Below are 18,449 nucleotides of genomic sequence, written 5' to 3' on the forward strand. Positions count from 1 at the left end.
TTCATGACTAGAGACTCAACACTATTATAATATTGGTACCTTCCTTGAGAGACTAATACAGCTCATTAAAAAAAAATCTAATCCCGACAATGAAAATTCTCTATATCCTAAACTTTAAAATAAAAGCATTTTGCATATTTCATTTGCCCCAAAGTTTTCAAATAAAATATGAACTAGAAATACAACTGTTGTACTATTTATTTTCTCTCTTAGTTACTCAAGCTACGTTTTTTAGTTAAAATAATTCTTAAAATAAAAGATTGAAGAAGAATAATCTTGCTACATTAAAATTAAGTTCTACATTTAAAAGAAGTTTCACTATACCAAAATTGACAACATGGAATAAATAAAACATAGGTTTCCCATCAAAAGAAAAACCAGGGTGCAAGACAGTGTAAAACTGTTAGTAATCTTCATATGCAGCACATTCAAAGTGATTATTGCATTTCTTACAACACTATATGAATATTTCACACATCAGGAAAAGAAAAACCACGAAAGCAAGAGACACAAGGAAGCCAATCGATGTAAGAACAAATGGATTACAATGTTAAACAAACAAACTGCTACAAGACGAGACCTTTTCTGTAAGTGGCTAATCCACATTAATAAAACCACTACTAAACATCACTGCAGGTAACAATTCACTTTAGATTAATATCACCTAAGCCAAAACATATTTTAATGTAACAGCATGGGTTACATTTTAAAACAGTTTAGTCATTTTAGTCATCAGCACAATCCAATGTTTCTAGGAATGCAAGTCATTTTTATTAGGCAGCCAGCTGCAGACATTGCTGGAACTAAAGTTCCAGAAAAACTGGGAAAATTACCATTCATATGCTTTCAAAAGCTTCCCAAACACATGAATGGAAACTGTGTTTGAAAGGCAGAAGTCAAACAATTTGGAAACCAGATTAAAGGAAATAAGTAGTGATTTATTTGCAGTGTATCTTTTCATTCCACATAAAACTGCTTGTGCTTAGTGACCAAGATTTGCTCCATACTTACAAGAAGATACTACTGCAATGATGTATTATGAAATAATCTTTGAAAAAAAAGAACCAGGAGCAACTGCTTTAAAGAATTACTTTCCTGCACACAGCATCAGGCAGTGATGACTAAGGGGGAGAGGCGCTGCTGGGCCAGCTCAGCCGCACAGTGTGGGGGAGGCACTGCATACCAGGGAACGCTTGCAGGGAATGTGAAGCAGAGACTCTTGTATTGCAGGGAGATAAACGGGGCAGTAAGGCAAATAAAGCTGCTCAGCCTTTCCTCCTGTAGTATTTAAAAAATAGAATTAAAATAAACTGCTAAATTTTAGTGCAATCTTAAGAAAATTCCCTTTATTTCCATATGTAAAGCTAATACTGAATGGGTTTCTTACATATAGATCTCTATACTGTATTCACCTTAAGAAAATTAAGTCCAAGTCTCCATGTCCATTACACATTATTATATGTGCAAAGTCCACATGATAAAATCTTAAATTTTTTAATAATATTGATTCTAAAACTTTCATCATTCATTCTTCCAATCAAACATTTTAGGCCACAGTACAGCCTCCTATACAATAGTTATCATAGCTGTCATTCTTCAATTCGAACAAGTTATTAATTATTAGAGCTTTACCCAGCAACACTTCTCATTAATATTTCTAGATGATGTAAAGAAAATTCTTGTTCTTAGTTAAAAAACCCAGAATTTAAGTTCTTTTAAATAGGTATACTTTTTAAAAAATAACAGTAAAATAGACAATGTTTCAAAAGAATATCTTCAGGTGATCTGAATGAGACACTTAATACATCCCATTGCTGTTTCTAATTGCATAAGAAGGAGAATTAGCTAATGTTATGTTGACCACACTTTATCCTCTCAAACATTAGAGAAGTTACATGGAGGTTCTTGGCAGAAACTTTGTAGACTTGGAATCCTCAAGCCATTTCTCCTAAATAAGATCAGTACACATCCTGCTAAGCAAGGGGATCTCAAAGAACTCAGCTATACCTGCACATAACCTGTGCAGAACCATGGTTCTGCTTCCACTTGGATGGTTCAATTATTTAGGAATAAACTGACATTCCTAAAACTAACCATTAAATGGAATATTTTAAAACCCAAGTGGGACTATCTGTGTGGCTCAGCTGAAGCTGAGCTTTAAAATGAAACATATCAGAAAAATGGGAAAAGCAAAGCCTAACAAGTAAAACTAGCTTAGGTCAACAAGGATGTTGTTTCATCCAGTGTAAATGTCTTATGTGAATCGCACTAAAAAAAGAATCCTACTTGAAAGGGAAAGAAAGAAGAAAAAAAAAAAAGAAGGGTCAGACAGGGTGAAATAGAGCCTTTAAAAGCCTGGAACAATTTGCAACACAAATACTGAGAAGCAAGCAGCTTCCTCTTTGAATGAAGCAAGGGTTTGACCCCTTCCTGTGTCACAAGTCCCCACACTTATTATGCTTTCTACTGGCAGTAAAATAAACATCAATTCTATCAGCTTTACAGACATGTGTGCACCAAAAAAGACACCATATTGTATTCCATCCAGTTTTAGAAGAGATAGAGGATATATTTGAATGAGCATTTTCAGATCTTTGTTGCCTGAACTGCTCCATAACATTACTTGTGATAAAACAGCTCATAACTTACAGCTCATAAATAAATATTAACTTCACTTTTTAAAGCAGATTCTGTAATAACCTAAGAACACAAAATAACTGCTACAAAATTTACAAGAAAAACACATGAAGATAATGGAGAAAATGGTAGCTTGGCAACTCCTGCAACTCCATAGTACACCTTATAATGCTGAGTTAAGCTACACTTTATGTATTAATTTCTTTCATAGACGTAAATGCCCAGGTTAGATCTGCAGCTAGCTGACTGTTACACAGACACCCACAAGTTTCAGATGAATATTTTAATTGAAGCTATGACAATTGTAATACTTTTTCAAAAAATGAAAGTAGCAGTGGACCCCTCAAAGTCCTGTCTGGACAGATCTGAGTGAAGCACAGTTTGCAATCTGCCACAGCTAAAGAAGAAAAGGCTGCAAAGTGCAGGTATGATGTGCTGCTACAGCAGAGACAGGTGTGTTAGATCATACACACATAAAAACACCACCTGTTTTACCTGTTTAACAGTTGATATTATGCAACTCTGACTGCAGAGAGTCAGCTGGCATTTGTATATTCTCTGCCCATTAGTCAGAGTTTTCCAACAGATAATTCTAAGTGTTAAAAAAAATACACTGTATTTTCTTTTTTGTGTAATATGTATGTTTTGGGGAAGAATAAAAAGGTCAGTCTAACTCTAAATTAAACATTTAAGTCTAAAACAACAAAATCAAGACATTAGGCAATTCTAAAATGACATTAAACTAAGTTAAAAATATTTCTGTTTTATAAAATGCAACTATGGAGCATTTATCAATGAAATATAAATAGTTAAAACAAAATCTTGCATTAGATTGGCTGGATTTAAGTGCTCAGTGGAATGAATTTGTTTCTATGGCTTTCCTTTTTAAAGTGTGGTACTTGAAGCTCTATGTATCATTCATTTGAACTTTGTTTCACCTCAGCAATACCATCTTGCTAGAATTGTCACTTTCAAACCCAAGTTAAAATACAAAATTAAACACGAGTTATTTTCTTACTGAGTGCTTCTGGTACAAATGCTTGCAAGAACTTTGTAATTCCTTCACAGAACTGCATCACACGATAAGCAACTGGAAATAAAACTGTCCTAAGGATACTGAGTACCTTGGATCCCTCTGCAGATGAAAGCAAAGCAGAGGCTGAAGTCAGCTTTGCCACATTTCACTGACAAAGATATGACCATGTAAGAAGACAGACAATTTACTCCTTCCTGCCTGCATTTCCAAAATTTACCTTTGTACTTTGACTTTTCACCACACAGAGAACCAACAGGCCACACAAGTTCAAGATGACTGGACATGCTCAAATTAGGGCAGAAGCAAAAATTCAGCTTTGTTCCCTTATGCCTCCCTCTATCTACTCATTCTGAGTGCTAAGAGAATCACCATGAGAAGGCAGGAAAGCACATGGATAAACACTGGCATGAAGTGTTGAAGGAGAACAACCTCAGAGCATGCATAGGCAAGTATTTTCATTTGACCCATGCTAACCATAAGATAAAATCTTTTCAATTGTCTGTTTCTAAGAACTCCTGAATTGGAGGATGGCTGAATAAGTATCACAGTGATCTCAAAACTACTAATGTCTGTGAGACACAGTAGTTCAGTCTATGTGGTTTTGTTTCTCTAATTTATGAAAATAAACTAGAGTGAAAGCTCTGAAGGTAACATGGACTGGATATGCAAATATTCTGACATGTCCCTCTTCCTAGTTACAACAAAGAAACCCCAAAGGCTGCTAAGTGTGTTCCTTGCTGCAGGATTGCCATTGACCTTTCATTCTTGTCCCTTTCCAAATGCAGCCAGGCTAATTTTGAGTTACTTTATTTCCAGTCTGCCAGACAATGTTTATGGAGCAGTAGGGATCTGGGACACATAAGAGAAGAAAGGCCAAAATACTCCAGTTCTTCCCATGGCTGTCTAACAAACACTGGTTGAAGTTTTCATGACTCCCAGGATTCCAAGCTAGAACATGTGAACTCTGATACTGGGATTGTGTGCAACAACCTCAGGCACCTCATCCTTCTGCTTTTGGGAGACAATATAAAGGGGTTTTAGTTTTTTTGTTGTGGTTTGTTTTTTACCCACCTCCCTGCCCCTTTCACCTCTGCAAGAAAAAGACTCTGACCTCAACATGGCAAGACTTAAAGGGCACCTGTAGTATTATCAAGCCATATGTTAGGGGATATTGAACTCAGAGTATGTATACCCCATAGCTCTCTACTGGACCAAATGGACATGAACAATGTCATGGAATTGTAAGGGAATCCTCAACCAAATCACTGCTGGTAACTGCTGCCTGAGCCTTCATCCTGTCCCCAAAATTATTTCATATTCACAACTCATCAGTAGTTATCACTAGACCAGTAAACACAGCAGCTGATATAATATGGCTTTTCCCCCTCAAATATCAATATACAATCCTCTGACTATTTTGTAACTGCCTTTGTTTCTACTTTACAGTCAGCTGCTTTGGCTTGGTTCAGAGAGTGGATTCATATCTAAAATTCTGACAGAATAATAAGTATTTCTAAATACATTTTCTTATTAGAAAGCCATTTACTGCTAGGTCTTTAAACAAGACCAAGCTGGTGAAAGGGAGATGACTACTTCCCTGATTAAAGCACTCACCTTCTTGTCATCTGTCTGAACTTGAACCCAAATCTTCCCCTCTTCATAAAAGATCTCTGACAAGGATAAAGCCTTGTGAAGGGTGTTAAGGAGTTGTTCTCTCTCCATCCTGCTGAAATTATTTCAGCCTTTCATAAACACATTTCCTGAACCACAGTTTGGATGCCAAGTATCTTACTTGTCAAAGTTAGGGATGAATTCCCCCTCTTACTCTGTTCAACTGCTGTTACCTTATGCAAAAGAAAAACACCAAAAGGAAAGAAGAAATAAGTGTGACTATAGCTAGTGTTTTCCAGTAGCAGAAGCCCCCAGTCTGCAGGTAATTCTGTTCCTCTCAATCATTTGCATTCCTTTTCCATACAAAACATGCAACAGGAGAAGCAGGCAAAACCTCACAAGCAGAATTGTTCCACCACACCCTGGCAGATGAGATACCCTAATTGTCATTACCATTTCTTTATGGAAAGGAGAAAAAACACCTATCAACACCAGGCAGCCTGCTTAAGGCTCAATTCAACTCCCCTCAGATTTGGCAAGAAAACTGTTCTAGTCACCCCACTAGTGGCTAAAGGAACAGAAATAATTTTGCAGACTTAGAATTTAATTTCCTCTGGGCTTTTTTTTTCCCAGTGTCTTAAAAGAGATTTTACCTCAGGCCAAGTGCAACACTTTACCTCAGTGGCCATGGAAATTATTTTGGTAAGAAAATGAGAGAAAGATTTGTTACACTCAAGCCATTTTTTAAAACCTCTGTGTTTTATTCTTCAGCATGCTATAGGAAAAATATCCTATTCTTTTACCAATTGTATCTACTCAGGAAGTGGCAATAAGCTACTCCCTAGCAGGTATTACAGAATTAAGGCTACAACTGCATTTGGGGTGCAATGGACAGGTCAGGCAATGTAAGTGAATACATAGAGCAATGCATACACATAGACACTTATGCACAAATAAAACTTTGCTTTGCTTATAGTCATGACAAAAATTATCTTCATGGTCCAGATACCCCAAAGGATTTAGAAAACCCATCTTCAACTGAACTAGTGACTTGACACAAGAGAGACCCAATTGACACAGTCTACTCAAACATGTAAGTGAAATGAGACCGTTTCTTAAAGATACACATTTCTTAAAGATACCTGCTGTTGAGGCAGAATGTTGTTGCAACCCTCACCCAAAGGCTACAGAACTACTAACAGGGCAAGGAAAAGAAGGTAAAAACAATCCTCAAAGAAAGCATTTAGCAATGGCATGCAGCAAGGGCCTGTATTAGTGCCTGAACTACTCAGCATATCCAGAAATGACTGAAAAAATGTGGTGGTTAGTGAGAGAACAAGATCTCTGGTATATAATTATTTAGAGTACTAAAGATGAAAATCAACAGATTGCAGAAAGACTTAATAATGACTAGTGTAATAAAACAGGAAATGAAATTCACTGTAGAGAAATGTAAAGTGACAGACATGGAAGAAGAAAAATATCTTCACTTTATATATGAAATGATGGTCTTTCAATTATAATTACACAATAATGAAACATTGGTCTTGTAACAGTTCTATGAAATTATCATCTCAATGATTTGTGGTGGTCACAGAAGCAAAACAAATGTTAGGCAAGGAATACAGCACATCACACCACTGCTTCCATCCCTTCAAAAATTGTCTAGAAGAGTTAGGCAAGATACAAAAACACATAGGAAAGACACAGGGAGTTTCCACAAGTGACAATTAGACCAATTTGGACTTGTCAAACTGGATGAGTGATGACAGAGGAGGGTTATGGTGTACATTTATTATGGACAGGAAATGATAATTTGTTGCTGGTACAAAAACAAACAAAAAAGTGAGGTATTTCTCCACACAGCGTACACCTAAGTTTTAAGAATCCTTTCCAAGGGACCACATAGCTCTTAAGTTTCTATTAACTTCAAAAAACCCACTGTATCAACAGAGTTGTTTAGCAGCACAGCGACAAATACCAGATTTTTCTTTTCAAGGTGTCCTTTTTTGCTGCACCATTTCTATACTCATTTAACTAAACATGCAGTTCTGCACTGTGCCCTTCCTCACAGACTCATCTGTCTGGTATTCACTATGCCCTTCCTGCCCATGCAAAAATGCTGAAACTTTTACTGCCTGTTTCAGCATTCCTGCTACATACACCTGGTATTAGACAGTGATATAAAGATTTATTTAAACTGCAAACAAATCCTTTGTTGTCCTAGCCAGATTCAAAAGCATTACTTGCACTCACATTTTACACTCTTCATCTATCTAGCATCACAGAATGAGAAACACTTGTTTTCAGACTTGTTAGGACAAGCACAGTACTTCCACAAGATACTTCCACAGAGAAAGCCTAAAGAGCACACAAGGATGCACTGGTCTCCCCAGTTCCTGCAGTCCTGTCTCCATCACATACAAACAATCTATCTGAAATATCTATAATCAATGTAGACTTTTACAGTCTTGTTGGCCAATTTCTGGACCAAGTGTCAGCTTGTACAGATGTATTCCTGCTTCAGTATTTTTGGGTAGAAGTGGCTCTGAAAACAGTCTCCTCCCTCTCAATCCCAACCAACCGAATTAAAAAGTGAAATTACCAATCTCAAATCCAAAACACGAAACTACACTTAATTAAAAAAATTATAAAAAATCAAACTTATCTCGTTACCTAATTAGTAAAGCACAACATTGATGAAATACTCATGAAAAGAATACCTTATAAAACAGAGGGAACAAACTGAAAGGATGTGTACCAAGTAATGACACATTAATGCTTGCCTTAAATACATTTCTCACATGCAATGCTTGCTATTTTATATAAATATGCTATTAGTTATACTTCACTAGTTGTAGAGCAGATGCTAGGCACAATTTCACAGAAACAAGAAGTCTGTCCAAAAAAGCAATTGGAAAAAGATGTTATTTCCCAGAGCACTAGTCAAAGAAAATGTTCCCAGTTTACAGCATCACTAATCTCACAAACATAAAATAGTAATGAGGCAAGTTTTCTAAATTTTATTTAGACATCTTAACAATAGGTAGGTTTCAGTGCAGAAAGCTAAATCAAGTATTTGAAAATTGATCATAATGAAAATATGCACACATTAAAGTGAACCAATAGTCCATCATCATTTGTGCAACATTTTAAACATTTCTTTCTTACTGCATCATGAGTAATATAGTTTTTTAATCTTGCTAAATGAACACAAAAAAAAAGTATTATGAAAACAGAAGCCTACAGTGTGTCTAACCTACCTGCAGTAATAGAGCAAGGTCTAATTCAGTATTTTACATTTTAATGTGACAATTATTACATTAACATCACCAGTTAAAGATAATAGTAACAAGCCATTAAGATAATTATATGAATCACTAAAGGGGTATGAAATGGGAAATACAAGGAGCTTCAGATATATTTGAAATTATGAGAACTTTAACTACAGTATTGTATGCCCACAAATAAAATGTTTTGAATAGATTTGACACTAGTCAGGTACCAATAGGTTGTGTACTATTATTACAATGAAATAAACAGAACTCAATAGTTTCAAACACAGGGATGTGACAAACGTTTGCATACTAGATGAAAAAATAATATTAAAATAAGAAGAAATATTTTTAAAAAATAACAGGTACACAAAACCTAGGATAAATGTTACTACTGAAAACTGTGGGAAAAATAATTTGCAAGCCTTATACTAGTGAGTTTATCACAGCTGAGATCTCCCTCTAACAAAAATAGAAATTTTTTTAAAACACTGAATAAAAAAATATTTCTTCATGAAAAGGCATTTAATGTAACTACTTCCAGCTTGACAAAAAAAAATCAAGCTCTTGAAATACAGCCCAATATTTAATTTAATTGCTCTCCATTGCACACCTATGAACAATACATAAGACTACCCTGTCATCTGCCTGCATGCCAATGGGATTTTTGTATTCCTCACTACACCCCAAGTGGCCTGTAGATGTTAGAAAGGCAACACAAACATTGCTGGAAATGTCTTGGGAGCAGCACTTCCAAACCCTAATAAACTGCCATTCCAGTTTTCTGTCCACTCACCAGTGTCCACAAGAAGGCAGCTGGGGGGGCACAGCTGTATTCTGTATTCTGGGGCCATCCAGCTCCTCCCAGGCCTCCCCAGCTCTGAAGGAAACCCTTGAACACCCAAGCCAAGCTGCAACTCCAGCCCCACCTGCCACCTCACTTGCAGGCTCAGCAACCACAAGTCATGGCACACGAGATGTTCAGCTGCCAGAGAAGACACTACCCCAAAAAAGTGCTACTGCTTATGCAAGGAAAAGCCCAATAATTAATAGACATAAATCAAATTTATGAGCCAGCTTACAGAAAAAGTTAATACCAAGACAGTAAGAAATTACTAGACTTTTCGTTTTTTGCAAGAAAATGCTAAATGATAACACAGTAGAAATGACTACATTCAGAAAATTAAGTAAACCCAAAATATTCAGTCAACTACTAAAAATCATGGTCCATGGGGAGGGCTATATGCAGACATGACTTCTACAGACTTGAAATGGAACTTACAATATTTACTAGTAGCTAATTCAAATGTTAATTACCTTCTGTAAAGGAAACACTACTGTGTATGTGAAGTGAAACACTATTACCAAAAAAATCCTACAACCCACATTAAAAAAATCCACCATAGAGACTTCTTTGTCTAATCACAAGCAGGAAGTACAAAGAGATAACAAAGAGACAAGACTTGCTCTTAACACTTCTGTACTTCTGAATGCAGTGAAGAAGCAATGACTTCTTATTTGGGTATTTGGCAAATTCAGGTTCCACTTCAAATATTCTCTTTTTAGACTACACCACAATTTGATATAAGAATGAATTTGATCTTGCTTATTTTTACTCACCAAAACAGTGACTTAAAAAAACTCTTAATTCTATTATGGACTTTGTCTACGAATAGGACCATAAATTCTTTATAAAATTATTTTTAAAAAGCATTCCTTCTCTAAGATGGAAAGCATCCACCTTACTCAGTAAGACATGCTATGGAAGACTTCAAGCCAAATACTCCCAATTTTAATTTTGTCAGGTTTTTACAGATTATGACAGAAAATTTTCACTAACTTCTCTCCTCTCTCCCACTATCACAATCCCCATTCCTCCACCAATGAGGCAGCCAAAAGACTGATGCACTAAACACAGCTCTGTAAATAATAGTATGTAGGAGATTAAACTTAAGCCTAATGCTACAGTCAACCTTCAACAGCTGAGTTCTATTAATGGACACTCCTTAAATGAAATCCTTATTGGTTACTATTTAAAGCTACAACTCTATTAAAATCTTGACTGAAAGAAATTACATGTGATACATATTGCCCATCACTGCCATGACAACACCACCCAGTTCAACTATGCATGCATCATTTACCACAATTTATCCACACTAAAAAAAACACAAAAGGGTTCACTAATCAAATACTATCAATGACTACACAATGTGAAAGAGATGAGTTAATATATAATGGTAGGGATTATGTGTAAACTAGGCTAGTAAGACTTCCAGTGCACTGAAAAGCCCAGTGCCATTATTATTCTTTCAATCTCCTTCCTATGTGGATTTAAGATCAGCATTGTAAAATTACAGCACAGTCAAGGCACTGTAAAGAACTTAATAGAAAACATCAAGGGAAAAGACAATTAACTGCTGTTTCACTTCAAAGCTTCAATTTCATGCACAGAAATATGGGGAGGGTGTGTAGGTTAGTATGCTGAATAGCAACTGCATACATGTGTGGCATTCTGTTCACTGCTGAATGTTTTCTCCTGTTGAATACTGACTGCTCTCTAATGCACAGTCCTTTGAGATTCAACACTCCAAAGTGTTCCTGCTTTCTCATTCAAAGAATCTTTTGAATGAAGAGATTTTCAACTATTGACACATCCACCTAAGGCCAAATTATCTGTGGGAAGTTGTCAGCTTCCTACTTGCACTACTCATTGACCTTCTAACTCTTCATGTATCATACCTATTTCTATACCTGAACTTCTCTGTTTTAGGCTCTGTCACTGATGATGAATTAGTAACAAGAAAGAAAACAATTTGAGCAAAAGATGATAGTAGAAAATACAAAAAAAGGCAACCCTAGCCAATATTATGCTACTTGATTCTAAGGAAACAGGTTGGCAGGTCTGAACACAGCTCCACTTTTAATCCACATGCTAGACTAAGTAAGGAAAGCACAACAAACTCCTCCAAGCCTTGAGCAGGTCTCAGCACCCTGCCAGGTGAAGACACATTATGTTGCTGTTGTTCTGAACATCAGATGCACATTTTTCAGTCCCATCACAGTCCTTCCCTTTGATCTGGGTGTTACTTTCTACATTCAGGTTCACTTTGTCTGATACATCTCTGCTGCAAAAAGCATGTGTTGTCTTGCTTTAGCCTGGGTTATCCTGGGTGTGTTTTCCTCTCTCAGGAGGTGGAAGGTGAGAGAATAGCTCCCAGGTGGTAAGGTTACTAAAGCCAAATCTCTTGCTTCCTGGACAAGTAAATAGAAGGAAGAAAGGATTTTGTTGTCATTTTTCTTGAATGACATGGTCTTGTCAATATATCTTTCAGTGCAATGATAAAAAAAGCCCAGGACTGTTTGGCAGTCCTGAATGAGCACACTAGCCAATACAGAAGTGACCAACACTCTCACACATGCCAGCAGCTGTGAGGGATTTTTCTTCATTTTTTCATTTGAACCAAGTATTGATTGCCTTTTATGCAGCTAAGTGCTTTTCTGGCCAGACTCTATCAGCAGTTAGAATATAAACAAAGTAAGATTTTGTAACAGAATAAACAAAGCCAGAAATTTGCATTTTTGTACCTGTTCAGAGCCTCAAGAATTGCTGACAGTCTAGAATATGTCACTCCAAGAATATATAAAGAAAAAATGAATTCAAAGAAGTGCTGGCTTAGTTTTGTCTCTTCAAGGGTAATACATGCTTGACCTGGATATGTATGTATTTAACTACTCCAGGAATGGTGCAGAAGATGGCTGGTGACCCCAGTTTCAGTGTCTGTTATTAGGCTGGGTTTGGAAATCTTACAAGGACATGGACATGATAGACCCACATGTACCATTCCAGAAACTACAGCAGAGATTTTCATCACTGACAGAAGACAGAGGTTTTTGCTGCTGGCTGTACTTTTGTCGTGAGAATAAGATTTCTGATAGAAAGACTGTAAAGCCAAAACTTTTTTTGGAAACAAGGGGTTTCCAATTTAGAGCAATGGAAATTAGAGTGTCAGACAAAATCAGTGTATCCTAGGCAGTCACATAAATAAAAATATACATACAAGGTACATAAAACATTCAAATCCATCTTCCTTCTGTTCCTACCCCTACCAAAGGAAAAAATTGAACCCTGTCAGTCTAGCTGCTGCTGTTTCCAGTTTTAAAAAGAAGCCACAGGGATGAGACCAATTTTTATTACTTTAATTCTTTTATGCAGTGAAACCTAAACATGTGACAAGCAGAAAGTTATTTGATCAATAATGATACCATAGAACAAGTTTTGACAAGGCTATGAATAAAGAAAAATGACAGTAACAGGAAAATAACTTAAAATGTCATTGTCCTTTAAGGGCACAAAAGCATCTCTGATAAAAGGTCAAATGCAGGGGATAAAGTATTAACAATTACAAATCCCCAAGAGTTGTATTTAATAAAAAACAAGATACTGAATAATTGAAAATATACAAACAGAATAATCTGTCAAATGTGACACTCACACCTGGATCAAAATCCCTATGCAAGAAAGGTGCCAACTAGTAATGCTCAAGCTAGTGTTAAAAAAGCCAATCATTCTTATTAATACTTCAAGTTCAGCCTTCTAGTCTTTAATCACAGTTCATTAAATTGTAGTGCACTACAGGCACAATGTAAAATAGCTACTCTGAGTAATTCAAAATACATAACCTCTCTCAGGTTTTAATTTATTTTTATTTATATTTATCATAAATAATTATGATATGGAAGGCAAAATAATTTATTTATATTCTTCAGTGCTCCATTACTTTTTAGTTTGCTTTTCTTTTAAATGGCCCTTACACAGCCAAATAGAAGGATAAGAAGGAAATATCCCTTTGCAACTTTCATGAGGACATGAAGATACCAACCCAAGGATATATAACTCAGAAGCCATGAAAACAAAGTGTAGGTTTTTTATTTTTTTTTTAAGGAATAGGAATTTCTACTCCTTAATTGAAACCTGTTAAAAGAACCTTATAGGCAGGCAGGATAGATATCAACAAGCCTCCAGTAAAGAAATCAGCAAAAAAAAAAGAAGTCATTTCTCCTTGATGAAGCAAAATTGATTTCCTCTGTATGCTACAACTTCATCAAATGGGGATCTTAACTATTCAATTCATTAAGAGACCATCCACAGCTTTGGAAACTGTTCCAGAGCATGTGTGCAAGTTCTCTTTGATGGTTATACTGCTGCTGTTGTTTAACCAAACTGCATTTTTAGCTTGGCTAATTCACCTCCTCCCCCATCTCATCCCCTCAACTTTTTATTTTTTTTTTTAACACTTTCCCATCATTAATTAGTTTCCTCACAGTAAAAGTCAAGATGTCTTGACAAGCTCTCTCAAAGTACACTGCTTGATCCTCACTGTGCCAGAGCCACATTTTATGAGAGGTTTTCCTTTTAACTGGGAAAGACCAAAGTTAACAAGACTATTAATGTACAAAACATAAAAATAACAACCAGAACTGTATCTGATGCTCTTAAGTCTAGCAAAGGACAATGCAATATAAGAACATGAAGCTTTAATCTTTCTGTTGCCAAAGAAAAATGGAAATGTCTCCTGGGAAATGCTACAGGGTGCCATCTTCACCAGTATTTAACAATGACACAGAACTGGAGTTAACAGAAGTCAAAGGGACAGAGTTAAGCATACATTGCCAGCTTAAAAGTCTCCTAGAAAACAGATGGATAAAAAACCCTAAACTAACAGCAAGAACATTATCATACTTCAGGATTGTACTATGGCACAATATTTTGATATACCAAGAAGTGATCTTCATTGAAGTTGGCATTTGAAAACAAATTAAAATTTTCTGAAAATCAAAATTACAATTCCTTACATGCCAAGTACACTTAGGAATGCTACAAGCTGCATATCCAGACTGACTTTTTATTTCAAAGTACTTTGTGGAGGAATAAACACAACTATATGTTCATACATTAAAAAAAAAAGTAAATCCAAGATACTGTAAATCCAAACACTGTGGCACTACAAGAAGTTACTCAAAAGAAATAGTTTCAGAAGAAAACACCACAATTTCTACTCTGTTGTTGATGACATTATGATAAACTATTTTATAAGTGCAAAGTAACACCAAACAACCTCAAGAACTTATTTGACTTACATGGTTTATCCAGCAGCCTATAACAGCAAGTCTCTTCCAGGTAGGCTTACATCATATATAAATGAATGGTTTAATACTTACAAATGGATATGCTTATCCTGCAGATGCAAGGATGTGAAACTGCTCTTAAAAACACCTCAGTATTTATCTGACTTATGGGCTGGAACAGACCTGTTACTTTGCAACACCAAGCTCTGTGTTGTGTTCACTACACACACTCTCAAGCCCAGCAATCTAATTAGCCAGATCTCTTCTCTTACCTTCCTGATTTCTACTGCCTAAGGTTCTATGATGCACTGCCTGCCATTAAAGTAGCTTGAACCACAACCAGATTTTTCTTTTTTTCTTCTCGATATTCCAGGAATCAAGCCCTTAAAACAACATCTGCCTCTATAATATTCACAGCCTCACAGAGCCATCAACAAGGATGGCTGCCACATGTCTGAAATCAGAGGCAAATGAAACAGTGGGTCTTCTTACACAGATGCCAGCAAGGGCTCAAGAGAAGTGTTACAAAAACCTCTGCTAAACTAAAGCATTCCAGTGCTGCTCTGAAGCCAAGACCTTCAAGTTACAATGCAGGGAACCTGGAAACATAAAACATGTGCCTGGCATGGACCTCATTTCTTACTGAGAGGATATGGATTGGATCTTACCAGGGATATTAGCAACAAACCACACTTTGTGGGAGATTCTGGGATAGATCTCTACAAGCCCTTGTCAACAGCAATAAAGACTCCGCATGACACAACCTCCAAGAGCCAAAAAACCAGTGGTGCCTTCTAATGCTTCCTCCTTCCATTGTCTGTACTACAGCTTTGAAGCAGCAATTCAATACCTGTGGAATAATGCATTTTGTGGTAAATATGATAGTCTAAAACACCTCAAAGTCTACTGACAGACATGCTTGGCATCACTGAATTTAAAAGCACTCTGCTGCATCCTCTAACTAAAGAAAGTCTGATCCACAAAAATGAATGTGTCTGAAGGTGATAAAACTCGAAATAGAACAGAAAATTAAATATTCCTACTTCACAGAAGAGCTCTGTGCAGCCAGAATCAATGTCTCAAATGAGGCCTTGTCCAGGCCTTTCTTAATGGACTACTGGAATCATAACACATCCAGCAAAAAATTATCCAACCACAAGCAGTTAATGGTTAATGTGTTTTCTATCACGAGATTTCTATAATTTCCTAATCAGACAATGCAACTACAGATCAATTAATAATATCTCTGTGTAGGCCTTTAAATCTTACTCATTTCTAATGAAAATTATAAATTAGTAGATACATTTCACATATATAATATGGAGTATTTTTAACAGAATAAATTTTTAAAAATAAGTTATTAGGTATTTTACAAAAGTTCACGAGACTTTGAAGAGACCTATCTTCTAAAACTTCTTTTATATTTTAGTACATTGCCTTTACTGTTTCTTCTTTAAAAAAAAATAATTTATTTATCTATTTAAAGCCTTTTCACAGGCCTTAAAGTAATATTCCAGTATACCTTTCCTGAAACAAGTCTGACTAGATTAAATACAATCTTCCAGACCTCTGGTCAATTATTTTCAGTATTCTCTGGGGGTTTGTTAACAGTTTTTTTTCCAAGTCTTTATTGACCTTAGGCTCCTAAATCAAGCAATTCATAACTTAACATTCAATCACCCAGTGTAAAAGAATTGCTAGAATGAAGATGAAGGGAATAGTAAGCAAAGTGGAATAATGGAGAAAAGCAGACAGTAACTCATGGGATCTTTGTAGTTTACATGCATTACTCTAACACTGATGGCAATTACTTACAAAGAGCTCAAAAATCCCTTCTAACACAGAGGAATTTACTCCCATCTAGCAGGAGCATTATTCTATGTGCCTACTACTTGAACACAGGACCAGCTCTCACTCTGCTAACCAAACCAGGTTAATGGCCAGGAAAGAGCTCAGCTCTGGAAAGGCACAGCAAGGCCTCCCACAGCTCCTTCTGTCCTGAAGCACATTCTATCCATGCACAAGTTCCATGTTATGTGCCCACAGCCACATGCAGAGAAGCTTTTCTGTTACTGAAACAATCATAAGATACCTGAAGCTGGGCAGAGAGGAACCATACAAGACTGAGGGCAATAAATACATTGTGAAAAAAAATAGCATGATGGCTTGTTAATACACTAAAATCAACACTTGCCCCCACCATTAAATTAATAAGCTTTTTTTCACCCTAGAAAATACTTCTAGCCCTTTTTTCATTCGCTGGATAGAAAGCTGCATTTCACTATAACCATTTTTTCACTGTTATTTCAATCTAGGTCAAAGCTGGTGGCAAGTCCTAGAACTGCCTCCCAAGGTGAAAGCAGTTACTCCTGGTTTGTTGTTAGCAATCTATCCATACAAACACAACCCAGTATTTAGGTAATAATCTTTAAAAGTAAATAAACTATTTTCTGTCCATCCCACTTACTTTTTTCCATTACTGAGTTGCTTTGTTGACAAAAAGACTAAAAGAGGTACAGGATTTGTGAAGCTTACTTGTATTTAGACAAGTAAAATCCAGCTGAGCTATTCTTTTCCTTCATGTATTTAATTGATTCCATCCTCATAGTAGCTGCCTTTCATAATTATGCAACCACCTTCAAATTATTTTGATTAAACTAAATTTTATTAAACCTTATACAAAGCTAGTCCAGTCACCCTTTGCACACCTTAAAAAAATAAAACAACAAAAAAATCACCACAGAAACAAATCACTGGACAAACAACAAATAAACCACTAGATAAGTAATAAATAAACCAGACCTTGGGATCAAGTTTTTCAAAAATAAATTAGTTTGTTAATCAATACTAAAAAATTCTAACTGAAGTAATTCTGCTTTCAAATAGTCAACATAAAAATCATCACCTTGTTGTCATGCTAACTGAGAAATTAATATATGCATGTGCTTCTCAAGACTCTAGAAAAATGTTTATTTAAGAAATGAGCTTCAAAATGCTAATTTTGTACAAAATTTAAACCTTAGGATAAATATAAAAATATACCCTATATATAGATACACATTAATCCCATCAGAAAACAATCCATAACATCCAACTTCTAATTGATGTAGATCAGTATCATAGATCTCAATCTGCAGCTTTGATAAAAGACAATCCAATGTTAGGTCATAATAGTTTTAGCCTAGCTAGTCTCTAGCTAACAGGATTTATTTGTTGTAACATGTTAATTTAGTGTAACAAGTTCAACGTGAAAAGCTCAGCTTCCAGTACAACTAATTCAACTTCCTCTACAGGAAATATGCTTATTTGAAGGCATTGCTGGTATTTTCTGTGGAAAGAACACAAGATAACCACAAAAGTCTATTTGCAATGCCTCTGTTATGATTGTTGCAATGATTCTTACGAGAGCCATACGCCAGTTTGGCACTGTAATTCAGGAAAGAAAACATTCACTTACCGCAGTGTGACTGGAAAACCTGTGGCTTGACTACCTGATTGCAGATATTGCACACTACAAGATAGAAATCATCATGAGCTGGATAATGGCCAAATAAGTGCATATCTGTGGGAAAGTTAAAAATATATACAAGAATTAGAAGTTATGCTTTAAATATCTATTAAGAAAAAAAAAGTTGAAAATACTGTAGGGCCATTACTGTTATATTAATTTACACAAAGCAAATGTATACATTGCTCCATAAGAGCTTCTTACTATGTTAAAGAGATTTTTTTCCCTCTTTTGGGTTTCAAGGTCCTGTACT

At 35.9% G+C, this 18,449-nt stretch overlaps 1 protein-coding gene across 3 annotated transcripts in view; it reads right to left on the reverse strand.

The window, feature by feature from the left end:
- The window catches only part of ATXN7L1 (ataxin 7 like 1), a 111,182-nt gene that overhangs the window by 57,451 nt on the left and 35,282 nt on the right, over nt 1–18,449 (reverse strand). For all 3 annotated transcript variants that reach the window (XM_059472305.1, XM_059472306.1, XM_059472304.1), the window contains exon 3: nt 18,146–18,250. In XM_059472305.1, coding sequence (XP_059328288.1) covers nt 18,146–18,250 — 105 coding nt within the window. The remainder of the gene's footprint in view (nt 1–18,145; nt 18,251–18,449) is intronic.

The sequence above is a fragment of the Ammospiza nelsoni genome, chromosome 5, assembly GCF_027579445.1.
Source record: "Ammospiza nelsoni isolate bAmmNel1 chromosome 5, bAmmNel1.pri, whole genome shotgun sequence".
NCBI lineage: Eukaryota > Metazoa > Chordata > Aves > Passeriformes > Passerellidae > Ammospiza > Ammospiza nelsoni.